The sequence below is a fragment of the Neophocaena asiaeorientalis genome, unplaced genomic scaffold (genome assembly GCF_003031525.2).
Source record: "Neophocaena asiaeorientalis asiaeorientalis breed wild unplaced genomic scaffold, Neophocaena_asiaeorientalis_V1.1 scaffold45, whole genome shotgun sequence".
Taxonomy (NCBI): domain Eukaryota; kingdom Metazoa; phylum Chordata; class Mammalia; order Artiodactyla; family Phocoenidae; genus Neophocaena; species Neophocaena asiaeorientalis.
This window is the reverse complement of record NW_020174642.1, coordinates 918,990-933,948: the sequence shown is the minus strand read 5'-3', so window position 1 is coordinate 933,948 and position 14,959 is coordinate 918,990. Positions and strand designations below refer to the sequence as shown.

The following is a 14,959-nucleotide window of genomic DNA, read 5'->3' as shown; positions in this document are numbered from 1 at the left end:
AACGAAATTGAGTTATTTGTAATGAGGTGGATGGACCTAGAGTCTGTCATACAGAGTGAAGTAAGTCAGAAAGAGAAAAATAAATACCGTATGCTAACACATATATATGGGATCTAAAAAGAAAAGAAAAAGGTTATGAAGAACCTAGGGTCAGGCTAGGAATAAAGATGCAGACGTAGAGAATGGACTTGAGGACACCAGGAGGGGAAGGGTAAGTTGGGAGGAAGTGAGAGAGTGGCAAGGACATATATACACTACCAAACGTAAAATAGATAGCTAGTGGGATGCAGCCACGTAGCACAGGGAGATCAGCTCGGTGCTTTGTGACCACCTAGAGGGGTGTTATAGGGAGGGTGGGAGGGAGGGAGGCGCAAGAGGGAAGAGATATGGGAACATATGTATATGTATAACTGATTCACTTTGTTATAAAGCAGAAACTAACACACCATTGTAAAGCAATTATACTCCAATAAAGATGTTAAAGAAAATAATGAAAAAAGTATATGTAAGTGACTGTGCAAGAACAAAATACATGGCAATTAACAAATATTAGCCCAGGATTTATTTTGATAAATTAAAAACCACAAATATTCTAGAATGTGCCAGTGACTAGACTAGCTGAAAAAGTTCTAAAACACGAAGTACTTGGTCCAAAATACTTTAAAAATTTATTTTAAAAATATTTATAGCTGATCATAGGAAAAGCACGGATTTATACTAGATGATTTACATACATATTTTTTAAAAATATGCCCTGCTGAAATCTGTAGCACATTATTCCAAGTCTGATTACTGGAAAGAAACCATGTGTTACTCTATGTGCTCTCAGATGCTTTAATTTAATGGCTTCTATGACAAAAAGCTCATTTTTGATCTAGGAAGAAACATCTCAGGGTACTGAATTGGGTGGGAGTACCATAGCCATAAAGTTTCCCTCCAGAGGGAAATTCAACTTTCATTATGTCAAATTGGGCTTGAAATTACAGCCACTGCTCACAAATGTGTTTTTAATAGAATAAAATGTCATCCCGGGGCTTCCCTGGTGGCGCAGTGGTTGAGAGTCCACCTGCCGATGCAGGGGACACGGGTTCGTGCCCCGGTCCGGGAAGATCCCACGTGCCGCGGAGCGGCTGGGCCCGTGAGCCATGGCCGCTGAGCCTGTGCGTCCGGAGCCTGTGCTCCGCAACGGGAGAGGCCACAACAGTGAGAGAGGCCCGCGTACCGCAAAAAAAAAAAAAGTCATCCCGTGGAACTGACACTTTACAAACCTGAAGAAGTGTTTTCAAAACAAGTTTTTTTAATTAGTATTAGAAATGTAAATGTTCAACTGAGAACTGAGTCATCAACTAGTTTCTCTAATTAAAATTTTACCCTGGAATAAAGAATACACTTAAAAACCTCGACTTCTACATCAAAGCAGTAATTCCACCGAAAGGCCAGATTACGTAAGTGATAACACTTATCTCTATCCATTTGGTTTCACTAAAGTAGGGCTCAGGTAACATGCTAGAATATTCTGATCCCAGACTTTACAGTAACTTGCCTTGCAGCTTCATTTTCACTTGGGCACTTCCTTCTGTTTGGCTCCAGCGTCCCTTCTTAGCCCAAATGGGGACAGAGCAAAGGCTTAGAAAAGCTAGTCTAGCTCCAACCGTCTGCATAAATAAACTAGGCAAAGGTACTGGGTGTTCTGCACTGTTTTTAATAAATAATCTGTTCATTCTTGAAGGAGGGTGGTCTAACAAGGAGACTCTCAGGGACTGTTCATTGAGCTACATAAGACGTGCATTTGCAGCTTACCTTTATTCAAAATCCTCTCTCCCCTCATACAGATTTTTCTCCCTCCAGCGCAAAAGAAAGGTATTAAAACTAAGACTGAACGCTAATCAGAGCTGCTCAAGGTAACTCCTAGTACCCATTGCTTCCTTCATTAAGAAAATCTGCTAGCGGGTCTTCCCTGGTGGCACAGCGGTTGGGAATCTGCCTACAAATGCAGGGGACATGGGTTCGAGCCCTGGTCTGGGAAGATCCCATGTGCCGCAGAGCAACTAGGCACATGAGCCACAACTACTGAGCCTGCGCGTCTGGAGCCTGTGCTCCGCAACGAGAGGCCGCGACAGTGAGAGGCCCGCGCACCGCGATGAAGAGTGGCCCCTGGTCGCCGCAACTAGAGAAAGCCCTCGCGCAGCAACGAAGACCCAACACAGCAAAAATTAATTAATTAATTAATTAAAGAGTGAAGTACCTTGTCATTAAAAAAAAAGAAAATCTGCTACCAAAAAATTATGTGTGGGGACTTCCTTGGTGGTCCAGTGGTTAAGACTTCACCTTCCAATGCAGGGGGTGTGGGCTCGATCCTTGGTTGGGGAGCCTCATGGCCAAAAAAACAATATATAAAACAGAAGCAATATTGTAACAAATTCAATAAAGACTTTCAAAATGGTTCACATCAAAAAAACTTTGGAAAAAAAGTTATGTGTGTTTATATTTAGCTCGGTATTATGATGATTATTTAATAATACACACACACACACACACACACAGAGCAGGCTCAATCTCTTCATCTCATTGTGAACTTGTAAAAGATGGAAGACCAGGACCTCTGCCCACACTGGAGACTTGGAGTGCACGGTGAACCTAGCATATTGGAGCCCAGGGGTGGGAAAAGCCCCCCTCACCACCCAGGACCACGAGTGGAGGTCATCGTCCACAACAAGCATCTCAGTTATGCCCAGGGCTTTGGGCTTTGGGGTTTGGTACGTTCATCACTTATTCATGACCTGATTAACTGCTCTTTAATACTTTCATTTGAAAACCCTCAGTAGGATTCCAAATACTGATGAGATGTCTTCTTGGGTTCATCTGGTTTTGCCCTTATCTTAGGAGTCTCCCCAAACGCAGGACTTTAGAGACTCTTGGGCACCCCGGATGGCTGGTCAACCTAAGCTACAAAACTGGGACAACACTGCCTACTACAAAAGCCACTGTAAGGAATAAATTCTATTCTGCAGCAAAGCATCTAGGACATGGCGTAGCAGATGGTATGCGATCCATAAACGTTAATTATTACTACTGTTATCAGTATTACATCCTCGTGGTCAAAGCAAAGAGAAAGCACACAATCCTCTCCTGTAGGTTTTTGGTGATTCAGAAGGTCACGAAAACCCTGCTCTGCTCCAGGTAGACAAGAGAATCATTGGGTCTCGGAACTTCATCCCATCATCCGAAACAGAGAGAGCAAGCCTCCTCGTGGGTGGCTGCTGAATTTTCCGCTTGCTTTGTCCGTCAGCACCACGCCCAAAGAGCATCCCTCATTGCTGTTCACCCTTCCTGTGCCCTGTGCACAGAGCTCTAGTGAAGAGCAAGTCGTGACCAAGAGAGGAGATTCGTGGAACAAGAGTATCTGAACAGGGCTTCCCTGGTGGCGCAGTGGTTGGGGGTCGACCGGCCGATGCAGGGGACACGGGTTCGTGCCCCGGTCCGGGAGGATCCCGCATGCCGTGGAGCGGTCGGGCCCATGAGCCATGGCCGCTGGGCCTGCGCGTTCGAAGCCTGTGCTCCGCAATGGGAGAGGCCACAGCAGTGAGAGGCCCGCATACCGAAAAAAATAGTATCTGAACAGAGTCAGAAGGATGGCCAGACCCCTTACCAAAAAGCCATGGGGCAGGATGCAAGACAACAGAAACTCAATAGGAGATTAAAATGACAGAGATACAACATCTCTAGTTATTAGAGAAATGCAAATCAACACTACAGAGGCACCACCTCACACCGGTCAGAATGGCCATAATGAAAAAGTCCACAAATAACACTTGGCTGGAGAGGGTGTGGAGAAAAGGGAACCCTCCCACACTGCTGGTGGGAATGTAAATTGATACAGCCACTATGGAGAACAGTATGGAGGTTTCTCAGAAAACTGAAAATAGAGCTACCATATGATCCAGCAATCCCACTCCCGGGCATATATCCAGACAAAACTATAATTCAAAAAGAGACATGCACCCCTATGTTCATAGCAGCACTATTCACAATAGCCAAGACAGGGAAACAATCTAAATGTCCATTGACAGATGAATGGATAAAGAAGATGTGGTACACGGAACTCCCTGGCAGTCCAGTGGTTAGGACTTGGCTTTTTCACTGCTGTGGCCCCGGGTTCAATCCCTGGTCAGGGAACTAAGATCCTGCAGGCCGCGAAGCACAGCCAAAAAAAAAAAAGAAGATGTGGTACATACATATAATGGAATACTACTTAGCCATAAAAAAGAATGAAATAATGCCCTTTGCAGCAACATGGATACAACTAGAGAGGATCATACTAAGTGAGGTCAGTCAGAAAGAGAAAGACAAACACCATATGATATCGCTTATATGTAGAATCTAAAGTATGACACAAATGAACCTATCTATGAAACAGAAACAGAATCACGGACATAGAGAACAGACTGATGGTTGCCAAGGGAGAGGAGGTTGGGGGAGTTTGGGGTGAGCAGATGTAAGCTTTTATATATAGGATGGATCAACAGCAAGGTTCTACTGTAGAGCATAGAGAACTATATTCAATATCCTAGGATAAACCATAATGGAAAAGAATATAAAAAAAGAATATATATATATATACAGACACACACACACACATGTATAAAACTGAATCACTTTGCTATACAGCAGAAACTAACACAACATTGTAAGTCAACTATACTTCAAAAAAAAAAAACCATGACAGAGATAACACAAGGAGAGGGATGTGAATGAATCAGATGGCTCAGAGAACAGGCAAGAGAAGCAAGCAGGGTTGCTACATGTTTTGGCAGCAATTTGGCTAAGACAATGATAAACTTATAAAGAAATTTTTAGTTAAAGAGACAGAATCCAAAGCTCCATATATCTCCATGGGAAACATCCAAAGAAATGTATGTTTGCAAATAGCAACGTCGCCCATCTGCTGCTGTGTTGGTACGTTTTCTCAGGAAAGAGCTGAGGGTCCATTAACAGTCCCATGACACTGCAGAATATCTTTCTGTCTCTGGCTGGTCCCTCTGATACCTAGGTGACTTCCTTAACAAGTCCCTGCAGAAGGCACAGCTGTCCTGGGTCTGGGATTTTTCCCAAAGAGCACCAGCTGAACAAGCTGTCCAATCTCCTTACTGCTCACACAGGCGCACCCAGGAGCTGCAAGGAAGTGAGAGACACAGGGCTGTCAAACCGTTCCCGGCCAAGGAATTCCCTGGTGGTCCAGTGGTTAGGACTCCATGCTTTCACTGATGGAGCCCGGATTCGATTCCTGGTCGGGGAACTAAGATCCCGTAAGCTCCGTGGCGCAACCAAAAAAACAAAACAAAACCATTCCGGCCAACCGTCCTCATGGCCTGGGGAGATCAAAGCATTCTTTGATCCATTCAAAAAATATTGACTGAGCACCGTCTCTGTACCAGATACTATTCTAGCCACGAAGCATAAAGCAGTGATCCTTTCCTCATGGGGCTTATGGTCTAATGGGGTCAGGTGATGGTATGAATTGAATGGAGCCCCCCACCCCAATTCATCTGTTTAAGTCCTTTCTTAGTCTGTTCAGGCTGCGATAACAAATACCATAGGCCAAATAGCTTACAAATAACAGACATTTATTTCTCACAGTTCTCGAGGCTGGGAAGTCCAAGACCAAGGCAGACGTGGCGTCTGGTGAGATCTCTCTTCCCGGTTCCTAGACAGCATCTTCTTGCTATAGCCTCACATGGAAGAACAGGCCAAAGAGCTTTCCAGGGTCTCTTTTTTAAGACCAGGAATCCCATTCATAAGGGCTCTGTCCACATGGCCTAATCACCTCCAGAAGGCCCTACCTCCTAATACCGTCACACTGGGGATTAGGTTTTAATCTATGAACTTTGAGGGGACACAAACATTCAGACTAACCCCCAGTACCTCAGAATTTCACCTTATTCGGCAATAATGATCTTGACAGAGGTCATCAAGTGAGGTCATTAGGATGGACCCTAGTACGACTGATGTGCTCATAAAAAGGGGAAATGTGGACACAGAGACAGACACACACAGAGGAAAACAATGTGAAAATACACAGAGAGAAGAAAGCTATCCCCAAACCAAGGAGAGGGGCCTAGAGCAGATCCTGCCCTCGCAGCCCTCAGGAGGAACCAAACCTGCCAACACCTTGATTTTGGGCTCTGGCCTCCAAAACTGTGTGGCAATAAGTCTCTGCTGTTTAAGCCACCCAGTGTATGGTACTTTGTTACAGCAGCTCTAGCAAACTAATACAGGTGGTGAGAAGCACTTTGAGGAAAGACAAAGCAGGGTGAGGGGGCAGAGAGTGACAGGGGACAGGAGCAATAGAGAGGGTCATCAGAGCGAGGCCATGCTGCCCTCCAGGACTCCAAACAGGCCCAGTTCACTCTACCAGTACCACCCGTCGGAATGCTTCGAGCGTGGACAAAATAGCCCCAAAGGGTCCCAGGAATATTTTTACACACGTGCTTACACTGGACTCGGTGCATTTTGTGTCCAAGTTAAGAGGCAGCCATTGCTCCTTAAAAGGTTTTCATTTCCCTTGATGCTCCCTCTTTCTCTTTCTTCTCAACCACCCACCATCAACTGTATCTATCACCTTTCCCATGAAGAAATAATGGGACATGATTCAAACACATCCTAGCAAGAGTCAACGTCTTCCAAAAATCTGTCCACACTCTATCATGCCCTTTCCCTGTGACCCAGGCATGGTGGGGGACAGGAAGGCAGAAATTAGGCATGCCAAGCCAAGGTCACAGTCATAGAATCACCTGCCTAGCCCGAGCGTAACCTGCAACTTCAGCCCAGTTAGCACAGGTGCTAACACACCAAGGTGATCCAAATCCTGATCCCAACATACAAACCTCCATTCAGACGGCATTGCTGACACAGATGGGCAACGAAGCAGTGGCTCTTAACATTTTGGGGGTAAATAATTCCTTGTAGAATCTGATGAAGTCATGGATCCTTGCCCCAGAAATATAATTATACATATACAATTTGTAGGGGTCCATGGAACCGCAAAGCTCCTTATGGCCCCTCACTAGTTAGTAGAATCCAGGGAAATAACCTCTGCAATGGTGAGGATGACCAAGAAACAAAGACAAAGAATAAGCAGGGAGCAAGCAAGGTGGAGGAGGCTTCAAAATATATCACTGGAAGAGGACTGATTGCCTTAAAATATAAAAAGTGCCTATAAATCAATAAGAAGAAGACCAAAAACCCAAGGGAAGATGGAGAATGGACATGAACAATTAACAGAAATGAAATCCAAATTGTTTTTGGACATATGAAATATGTTCAATTCACTTACAAATATGATAAACTACACATAAAAAAGATACCATGTTTAATCTACTAGATAGGCAAAGATCAGAAAGTTTGAGAGTACCTTATATTGATAAAGATGTGGAAAGAAACTCACATACCAGGTTTATGGAAGTATAAACTAGGACAACCTCTTTGGCAGGCAATTTGGCAATATTCGTCAACAGTTAAAAGTCATACCCTTGGGAATCCCCCCGTAGTCCAGTGGTTAGGGCTCAGAGCTTTCACTGCAGGAGCCCAGGTTCGATCCCTGGTTGGGGAACTAAGATCCCACAAGCTACACAGTGTGACCAAAAAAACAAAACAAAAAAAAAAAGAGTCATACCCTTTCGCCTAAGGCTAGGAATTTATCCCTCAGATATACCTGAAACATTTACAAGATGACACAAAGGCACAGTTATTTACTGCTGCACTATTGGGGAATAAGAAAAAATTGTATACAACCTAAATGTCCATTCTTTAATCGTGCTTAATTCCTTAAGTGATGTCCATTGGCATACTTATCAAGGAATGACTAAGTAAACATGGTACCACCATACAATGAATACTATGCAGTAATTAAAAAGAATAAGGCAATTCTGTAGTGATCTGGGGGAAGGATGTTCAAGATATATTGTTAAGTGAAAAAAGCAAGATACTGAACAGCATGTATAGTATAAAAATATATTTCCCTATGTCTACACCTTTACAAATGCATGCATACGGAGTTTCAAATGTATGTACACTTGTATGCAGATAGAGTATGTTTGGAAGGATACACAGGAAGCTAGAAGTGGGGTTGCCTCTGGGGAGAGGAACCCATCACTGAGGCACACAGGTAAAGGCAGAATTACCTTTCACTGCATCCCCTCTTGAAACCTTTCCATTTAAGACCACGTGTCTGTATTTCCTATTGCAGACTTTAGCCAAATGAATCTTAAAACACACACACACGTGATTAAAAACCAGAAAGAGTCCAGTAATTAGAAACCGCATAGCTGTAGGGAAGAGCTGGTTCGCTGGAGGTAGACGTGGTAAGAGGGTGTTAAGAGATGGCTCCCACTCGAGCAATCCTTCCTGTCACCCGAATGTCCTGAATCATGACTCTGCTTGGCAACAATGCAATTTCCCACAGCTCAGGAGTGATGGGGAGGGATGATCTCTCCCACTGTCTCTGATTAGACACGCTGGTCGACAAGTTAGCCCGACTCTGTGGACATAAAGTCCTCGAGAGAAAACACACAGAACACATGAAAGTACCCCAAAGGTACCCACAAACCCAACAGTGAGCCCTGAGCATCCTACGTGAAAAGAAACGTGAGGCCAGAGTATTCCCAGGATGCTCCCTGTTAGGAAGTAGACTGTGGCTGTTCCCTCATTTCAGGTGCAGAAGCATCAAGGTAGGGCGGGAAGCTGCCCACTTTGTTTACGGATCCGGCCTGGACTCAGATCAAGACCCTGGACTCTGGCCTGTCTCTCCCAGTAAGCAGTGGACACCTGGCCGCGCTGCACCACTTCCCTTTCTGGACTAAGAACTTCCTCCCCAGCTGCTGACCTCTGCTGCGAGCTCACCCTGGGAACTACCCTCGGCAAGTGTCCAAAGCCACGCCCCTTCCCAGGGCAGCCCTCACCCAATGACGGGTCCAGGGTCCAAAGTTACAAAGGCTCAGTCCCCTCGCCCCAACCTGGACACCTCAGTAGATATAAAGATGCAGAGCCCCAGCTTGGACCTCTCAGCTCCAGAGTGCAGCATGGCATGGGCGAGGGGCTTCAGCTGGGACTGCATCGGGGCCCAACTTCTGCCTCTGCCCAATGCTGCCTTGCCCCTCTCCTCGCCTCTCCTCCCCTCACAGGTGCTGGTCCCGAGCATACACCGTAAGATCACATTCCCCTCCTTCCTTATAAGGAGAGGGAGATTTGGAGACAGAGAAGACACACAGGGGAAAGAAGGGCATATGAAGGCAGAGGCAGAGATTGGGGTGTCGCATCCACAAGCCAAGGGATGCCGGGGATGGTCAGCAAACACCAGAAGCTGCAAACGGCGTGGAAAGATCCTCCCCTAGAGCTTTCAGAGGTTCTGCCAACACCTTGATTTTGGACCTGTGGCTTCCAGAAGTCTAAGAGAATACATTTCTGTTGTTTTAAGCCACCCAGTTCGTGGTCATTTGTTAGGGCAGCCCTAGCAATAGAGAAGAGAAGGTCAGAGGAAAAATCTACTCAGGGCATACCTCCACGTAGTCAACAAAGGTAAGGACACCAGCGAGTTGGTTCTCACCTGCCCAGGGCTGCTTCTAGCAACTAATGAGAAAATGCATGGAAGACCCTGAACATGCCACAAGGCGCTATACCGCTGAGCTGGCGTTCAGGAGACAGGAGAGGCAACAGCTCTGTCTACCTTTGTAGAAGTATCTACCTCCTCGGGTACCATTCAGGTCCCGTGGTTCACCCCTTTCCTGCTGGTCGTCCTACCAGCCAGCACCATTTCATCAGAGAGCATGAAATTCAATTCAGGTCAGCACTTGAAAGTGGCCAGGGCCCAGACTGAGCAGAGGAAGAGGTTTCACCAGTTTGCTAAAAGTAAGGCTTGGGGATTATCTACGGGTTTCAATTAACCAAGAGAGCAGGTCGCTGGGTTACCATGAATAATCGAGATGGGGCGTACATCCCGAGGTAAACGATACTTGGTGTCCAAACCACCTTCCCACAGGACACCCAGTCTGCTCCTCTCTCTGGACAGACACGGCTGCCACTCCCCACACCTCCTGGAAAAGTTAACCCCTGGGATGGATGATTGCCACGCGGCACTGGAACAGCCACCAGCGTGCGGACCGCTGTCGTTGAGCCCAGCCTGTGCCGGTGACTCCACACCCGCAGAGAAAAGGTCAGGCTGTGTCCTCTTCGTGGGCACTATTCAGCACTGTTGTGCTGACTGAAAGCGCCCTTTGAAGTCCATGGGACCTGCGTATCAATGAACACTGAGAAGTGAGCCCAAAGTGCCAATTTCCATCATTCACAAGGACTTCAAAAAGATGAGGCAGGGCAGGAAGTTCAAAAAGATTGTGCCTGTGAACTGCAGCATGCAATCTCGGAAATTATAGGCGCTGCTTTATCACAAGCAACACACTGAGCAGGTGCTTTTCCCCAATGCCTTTCGCTTGCCAAGAAATCCCTGCTGGGGACTAATAGGAATTTCCAGTTCCCTAGGCATTTCTTGAGCCTCAGAGCTATTACCCCTAAATTTCTAGCACTTTAAAAAAAAAAAAATACGGGATTTAGCACCTGTCTGTTTCCGAAATACTTGCTAAAAACAGATCTGCCAAAAGGCCACCTCTAAAATTAGTCATATTTCCTGATCCAAAAAACATAGTAAATTGTATTTTTAGTAACTCCTTCACTCCAGGTATCTGGTGCTGTCATGCTTGAAGCATAATTATTGGCAACTTATTAAGCAGGCAACCCTTATTTTTAGCCCCCAAATAGCTCCAATGAAAGTGATAAACAGGCTTTTTTTTTTTAACCAAGGGTTAGAACAAGGTAAACATCTCAACCAATCATTTTCTGTACCTAACTTTGTCTCTCAGAGAGACTTAATCACACAAAAATGTAATTGTGGCCTCAACTATTTTTCCCTTTTTGCAGCTTTGCCTACCTGTGGAACCTGCTCTATACTTGAGATACCCCTATGCTCTTCGCTCTAAGCCTCTGCAACGATATTCTTTCATCTTTAAAATGAATAACCTATCAAGTACCAGAGACTGTGCCTTTCATAGGTATCGGGGACCAATACAGAGCCCGCAAGCACACCTCTTCCTGCACGTTTCAAAGTCACCACTTAACACTCCTGCACAGCAACTTTGCTCTTCGTCTCAAAGCCACTGAGAATCCTTTTTTTCAAAGTCTGATTTTGTGATCATTTTTCCTTGTCTAATCATCAACCTAGTCAAAGACAGACTGAGAACATGCGGGTTAAGAGTTTCACATGATCGAGTGAATGATTTATTTTCAAAGCCGCGTGAACGGAGGATGGCAGCAACTCAAAGCTACAGGAGGACAAAATTAGGTCTTGCCCAAAGCCATCCTTTCTTTTCCAGTGGTAAAAGGGCACTAGATTCAAATGACTTTCAAACAACTTCGGAGAGAGGCTGGCCAAAAAAAAAAAAAAACAAAATACTGTCCTGCAGGCAGTGGTGGGAAAAGGAGCCTCTTGATAAGATAGGATTGAAGCCTGAATGAAAGTCAGGAAAAAGCGGCTCCGTTTGTCAGACGGACTCAGACGGTAATTCTCAGAGAGCCATGTAGGATGGCACCCAAAGCTTTTTGGAAACGTGCGCCAAGTCAAAACACAACACACACACACACACACACTACACACCCTAAGCCAGCAATACCCTGGCTGCTGGCATAAATCACCCAACACAATGTGCACAGTTTGAGACTGCAACTGCAGGCGTGGGGGCACCTCCCCTTCTACCCTTTCTCCATCCCCCTTTGCAGATTTTTCATGAACTGATTCCTCAGGACAGGCTGCCCTGGATCCTTCCACTCAGGGATGGCGTGGGGGGGGGATACATCTATTTCTTAGGACAGCCTTCATGACTTAATTCCCCTCCCGCGGTGGTCTGTGTCCTTTCCAAAAAAAAGGAATAGAGAAAAGTGAAGTGCTTTCTCCAGAAAGGGGGAATTATTGAAGGGAGAGGCCCTTCTGGAACACTCACATCACCCACTCTGGGGACACTTCGTCTCCTCCCTTCCTCTGGGTCCTGTCACCTCGAGGTCTCCCCTTGCTTGGCTCACAGGAGTAACCCCTCTCTGGGCGAAAACCCTCTTAATAGGTCACCTTGTAAAGAGACCTGGAGGCTGCAAATAGTGTGAGATTGACTTCACCTTTGTTTTGGCCTTAGTAAGACATTATCCAGCACATGAGTGGGGCTGGGGACTCATGAACTCAGCAATACTTCCCAGGCAGAATCATGTATACACACACACCACACACACACACACACACACACACACAAACATTTTAATCTCTACGATCTGCCAAAAACCAAATCTTTTAGTTAAGCATTAAGGTGTTGGATCTGGGAGATAAAAAGCTATGAACGACACCCATTGTTTCTTTCAAGCTGGCCATTAAGTGAACTAAAACCCAGATTTCTCACGACGCCTGCATTCCCTGAGCACTGATTCTCAGGGCTGAAGTAGGGCACATCGGAAAAATCTCTCAACCTCCTTCTCCACTCTAAGAACCACACTCCTTAACTAGATCCAATCGATTAGTCCAGCTCAATAATTTTACGTCCAATTAATTGTTCCTCCCCTTGTGGAGAGGAAGTGAGATGCATCATTCAAGAAAGACAAGATGAGATAAACGGGCGTTAGCACCTAAGGGTGAGGGGAAATCCTCACTGGACCCCATCCGGGCAGGAATTCCCCACAGTTCAGTGAGCCTTCGGGCCCAGCACAGAGCTCCAGAACCCAAGCATCCGGCTAGGGACTGAGCTCTGAGTGCATCCTCGGGCAGTGCAGCCAAAACGAACAGCCTGATGTTAAGAAGCAAAAATGCAGCGGAGAGGAGCCGGACCCACAGCACGGACCGGAAAGGGGAAGGCAGCCCGAAGCAGCTGAGCCGCAGGGCAGGGGAAGCGAGCGTGCCTCTAACGTTGCCCATTCTGCTGTCAGCGTAACGCCCCGTCTCTTTTTGCTAAGTTTCAAGAGGAAACACACACAACTAGACTGAATCCTATACATTTCGAATCAAAATAAAGTTCTACCCCCGTGTGCCGGGCACGGAGAATTGAGCGCACTGTAGTTAGCAAGCTGGGGCCTCGGGCATCCCCGTGCCATGACTGGATGTGTAAGTTCCCAGCCCACTGCGAACCCAGGAGTAAACGGTGCCGTGCTCCCTTTGGACTAGAATGAGGTTTGGAGTTTTTTGGTTTTGTTTTTGTTTTTCTTCTTCTTCTTTGAAGAGTTACTCAATTCAGTGAGTTCATCCTGAACACTCCCATTTTGTACAGAAATTCAAGCAAGAGGCACTTTTAGAACTGCTCACTCTAACCCCACTTACCCAAAACAAAGGGCACTCCACCCAGAGCGGCTGTAGGAAAAGGACACGTGACAAGGGTGATGGAGACCTGCACTCAAATGCAAGGGGCTCCAGGACACACTGGGGAACCGAGGAGGGAGATTACAGACAAGTGAGGCTTGGGACTGGAGGGCAGGGCGGCTCGCCCAGTAATCAGAGGTCACACAGCAGTGCATTCCCAAGGAACTTCCAGGCCAGACAGAGGATCCCAGGGCAGAGGGTGGAAGGGCAGGTAGGAAGCCTGGAGCTTCCCACTCCCACCCACACTGCTGACGCCTCCCTGGTGAATGGGCCACAAAAAGGGGCTACTACCCCACCTGTGCTAAGCAAGCCCCAGCCTGGGGGGAGCCTTGAGTCTCAGATGATCATGAACTTGGGGCAACCCCAGCCTGAAGTAGCTCCAAGCTTAGGGTAACTCCCAGGCTGGGGCAGCCTCCCGGCTGGAGCCTCACCTCACAAGTAAGTCATCACATTATGGGTTTCTTCTCACAGATCTAAGTTACAACTTAGGTCTAGCTGAGGCTTGCCTGGCAAGGGTTCACACACTGCTAACGTCTCACAAGGCTGGAGGGGGTACCCTTGCAGGTGTCTGGGGTCCCTCCTTTGCTTTCCCCTCTTCTAGGAAGATAAGAAGGCGTCTCCCAACCTCTGAAACATGGGGAGAGCGGTGTGTAGTTCGGTGTCTGCCAGAGCAGGATCCTTACTGCAGCTCCCACCCCAGCGGCTGTAGTGAGGAGTGAAGGAGGGGGTGATACGGGGATGCAGGGGTGGGAAGGGTGGGTGGAGGGAGGGGCGGCGCGTGAAAATCCTCCTGTGAGCACTCAAAACTTCCCCTAGCTGCCGCAGCCCACAAGCGGGTACGTCCCTGGGCTCTCGTCCTTCCCCCACCTCCTACCCAGAGCCCAGGGTGCGGATCAGACTCTAAGTTCCCCCAAGGGCTGGCTAATCGGCTCTCCCACCCTCAGCGAAGGGGCCCACGCACTCCATTCCTGGCTCCAGCCTCTCCACTGATCTGCCGCCCCTACCGGCCCGGAGATCAGAGTCCCCCAGACCCCAGCCCACCCCACCCCCGCGCTGGTGTCCGCCAGGCGGCGCCCTTCGAGGAGCAAAAAAGGCTGCGGGCGGCTTCGCGGGGAAACCAGTCGCCCACCGGGGAAAGTGACCCCATATCGCCCCTCCGGAAAGGCCGGTATCCTGGCTGCGAGGGTCTGCGCGCGCGTCTGGCTCGACCCCACTTTCAACCCGAGAGGAAAAGCCGACGGAGCGGGAGGCGCCCGTCCGGGGCTCCGCAGCCCGACTCGCAGCGCAGGGCTCTCCGCAGGGTCCCCGCCGCCCCTGCCTCCCCGATCCCCCAACCCGAAGGCCAGGGGCCGGCGCCCCGGGCGGCTCACCTTCTCTCCGGTCAGCACGTGCAGCCCCTCGCGCACCTTGGCGAAGGAGCCCTCGCCCAGCTTCCTGCTGCCTATGAGGTAGTTGCCCACGCGCTTGTGGTGCTGGAAGTCGCGGAGCCGCTCGCGGGGCACGCCGCTCACCCAGGCCGGCAGGAAA

At 47.8% G+C, this 14,959-nt stretch overlaps 1 protein-coding gene across 1 annotated transcript in view; it reads right to left on the bottom strand.

Moving 5' to 3' along the window:
- HUNK (hormonally up-regulated Neu-associated kinase) overlaps positions 1-14,959 on the bottom strand; it is a 112,149-nt gene that overhangs the window by 92,273 nt on the left and 4,917 nt on the right. The window contains exon 4 of the mRNA XM_024758412.1: positions 14,803-14,959. Coding sequence (XP_024614180.1) covers positions 14,803-14,959 — 157 coding nt within the window. The remainder of the gene's footprint in view (positions 1-14,802) is intronic.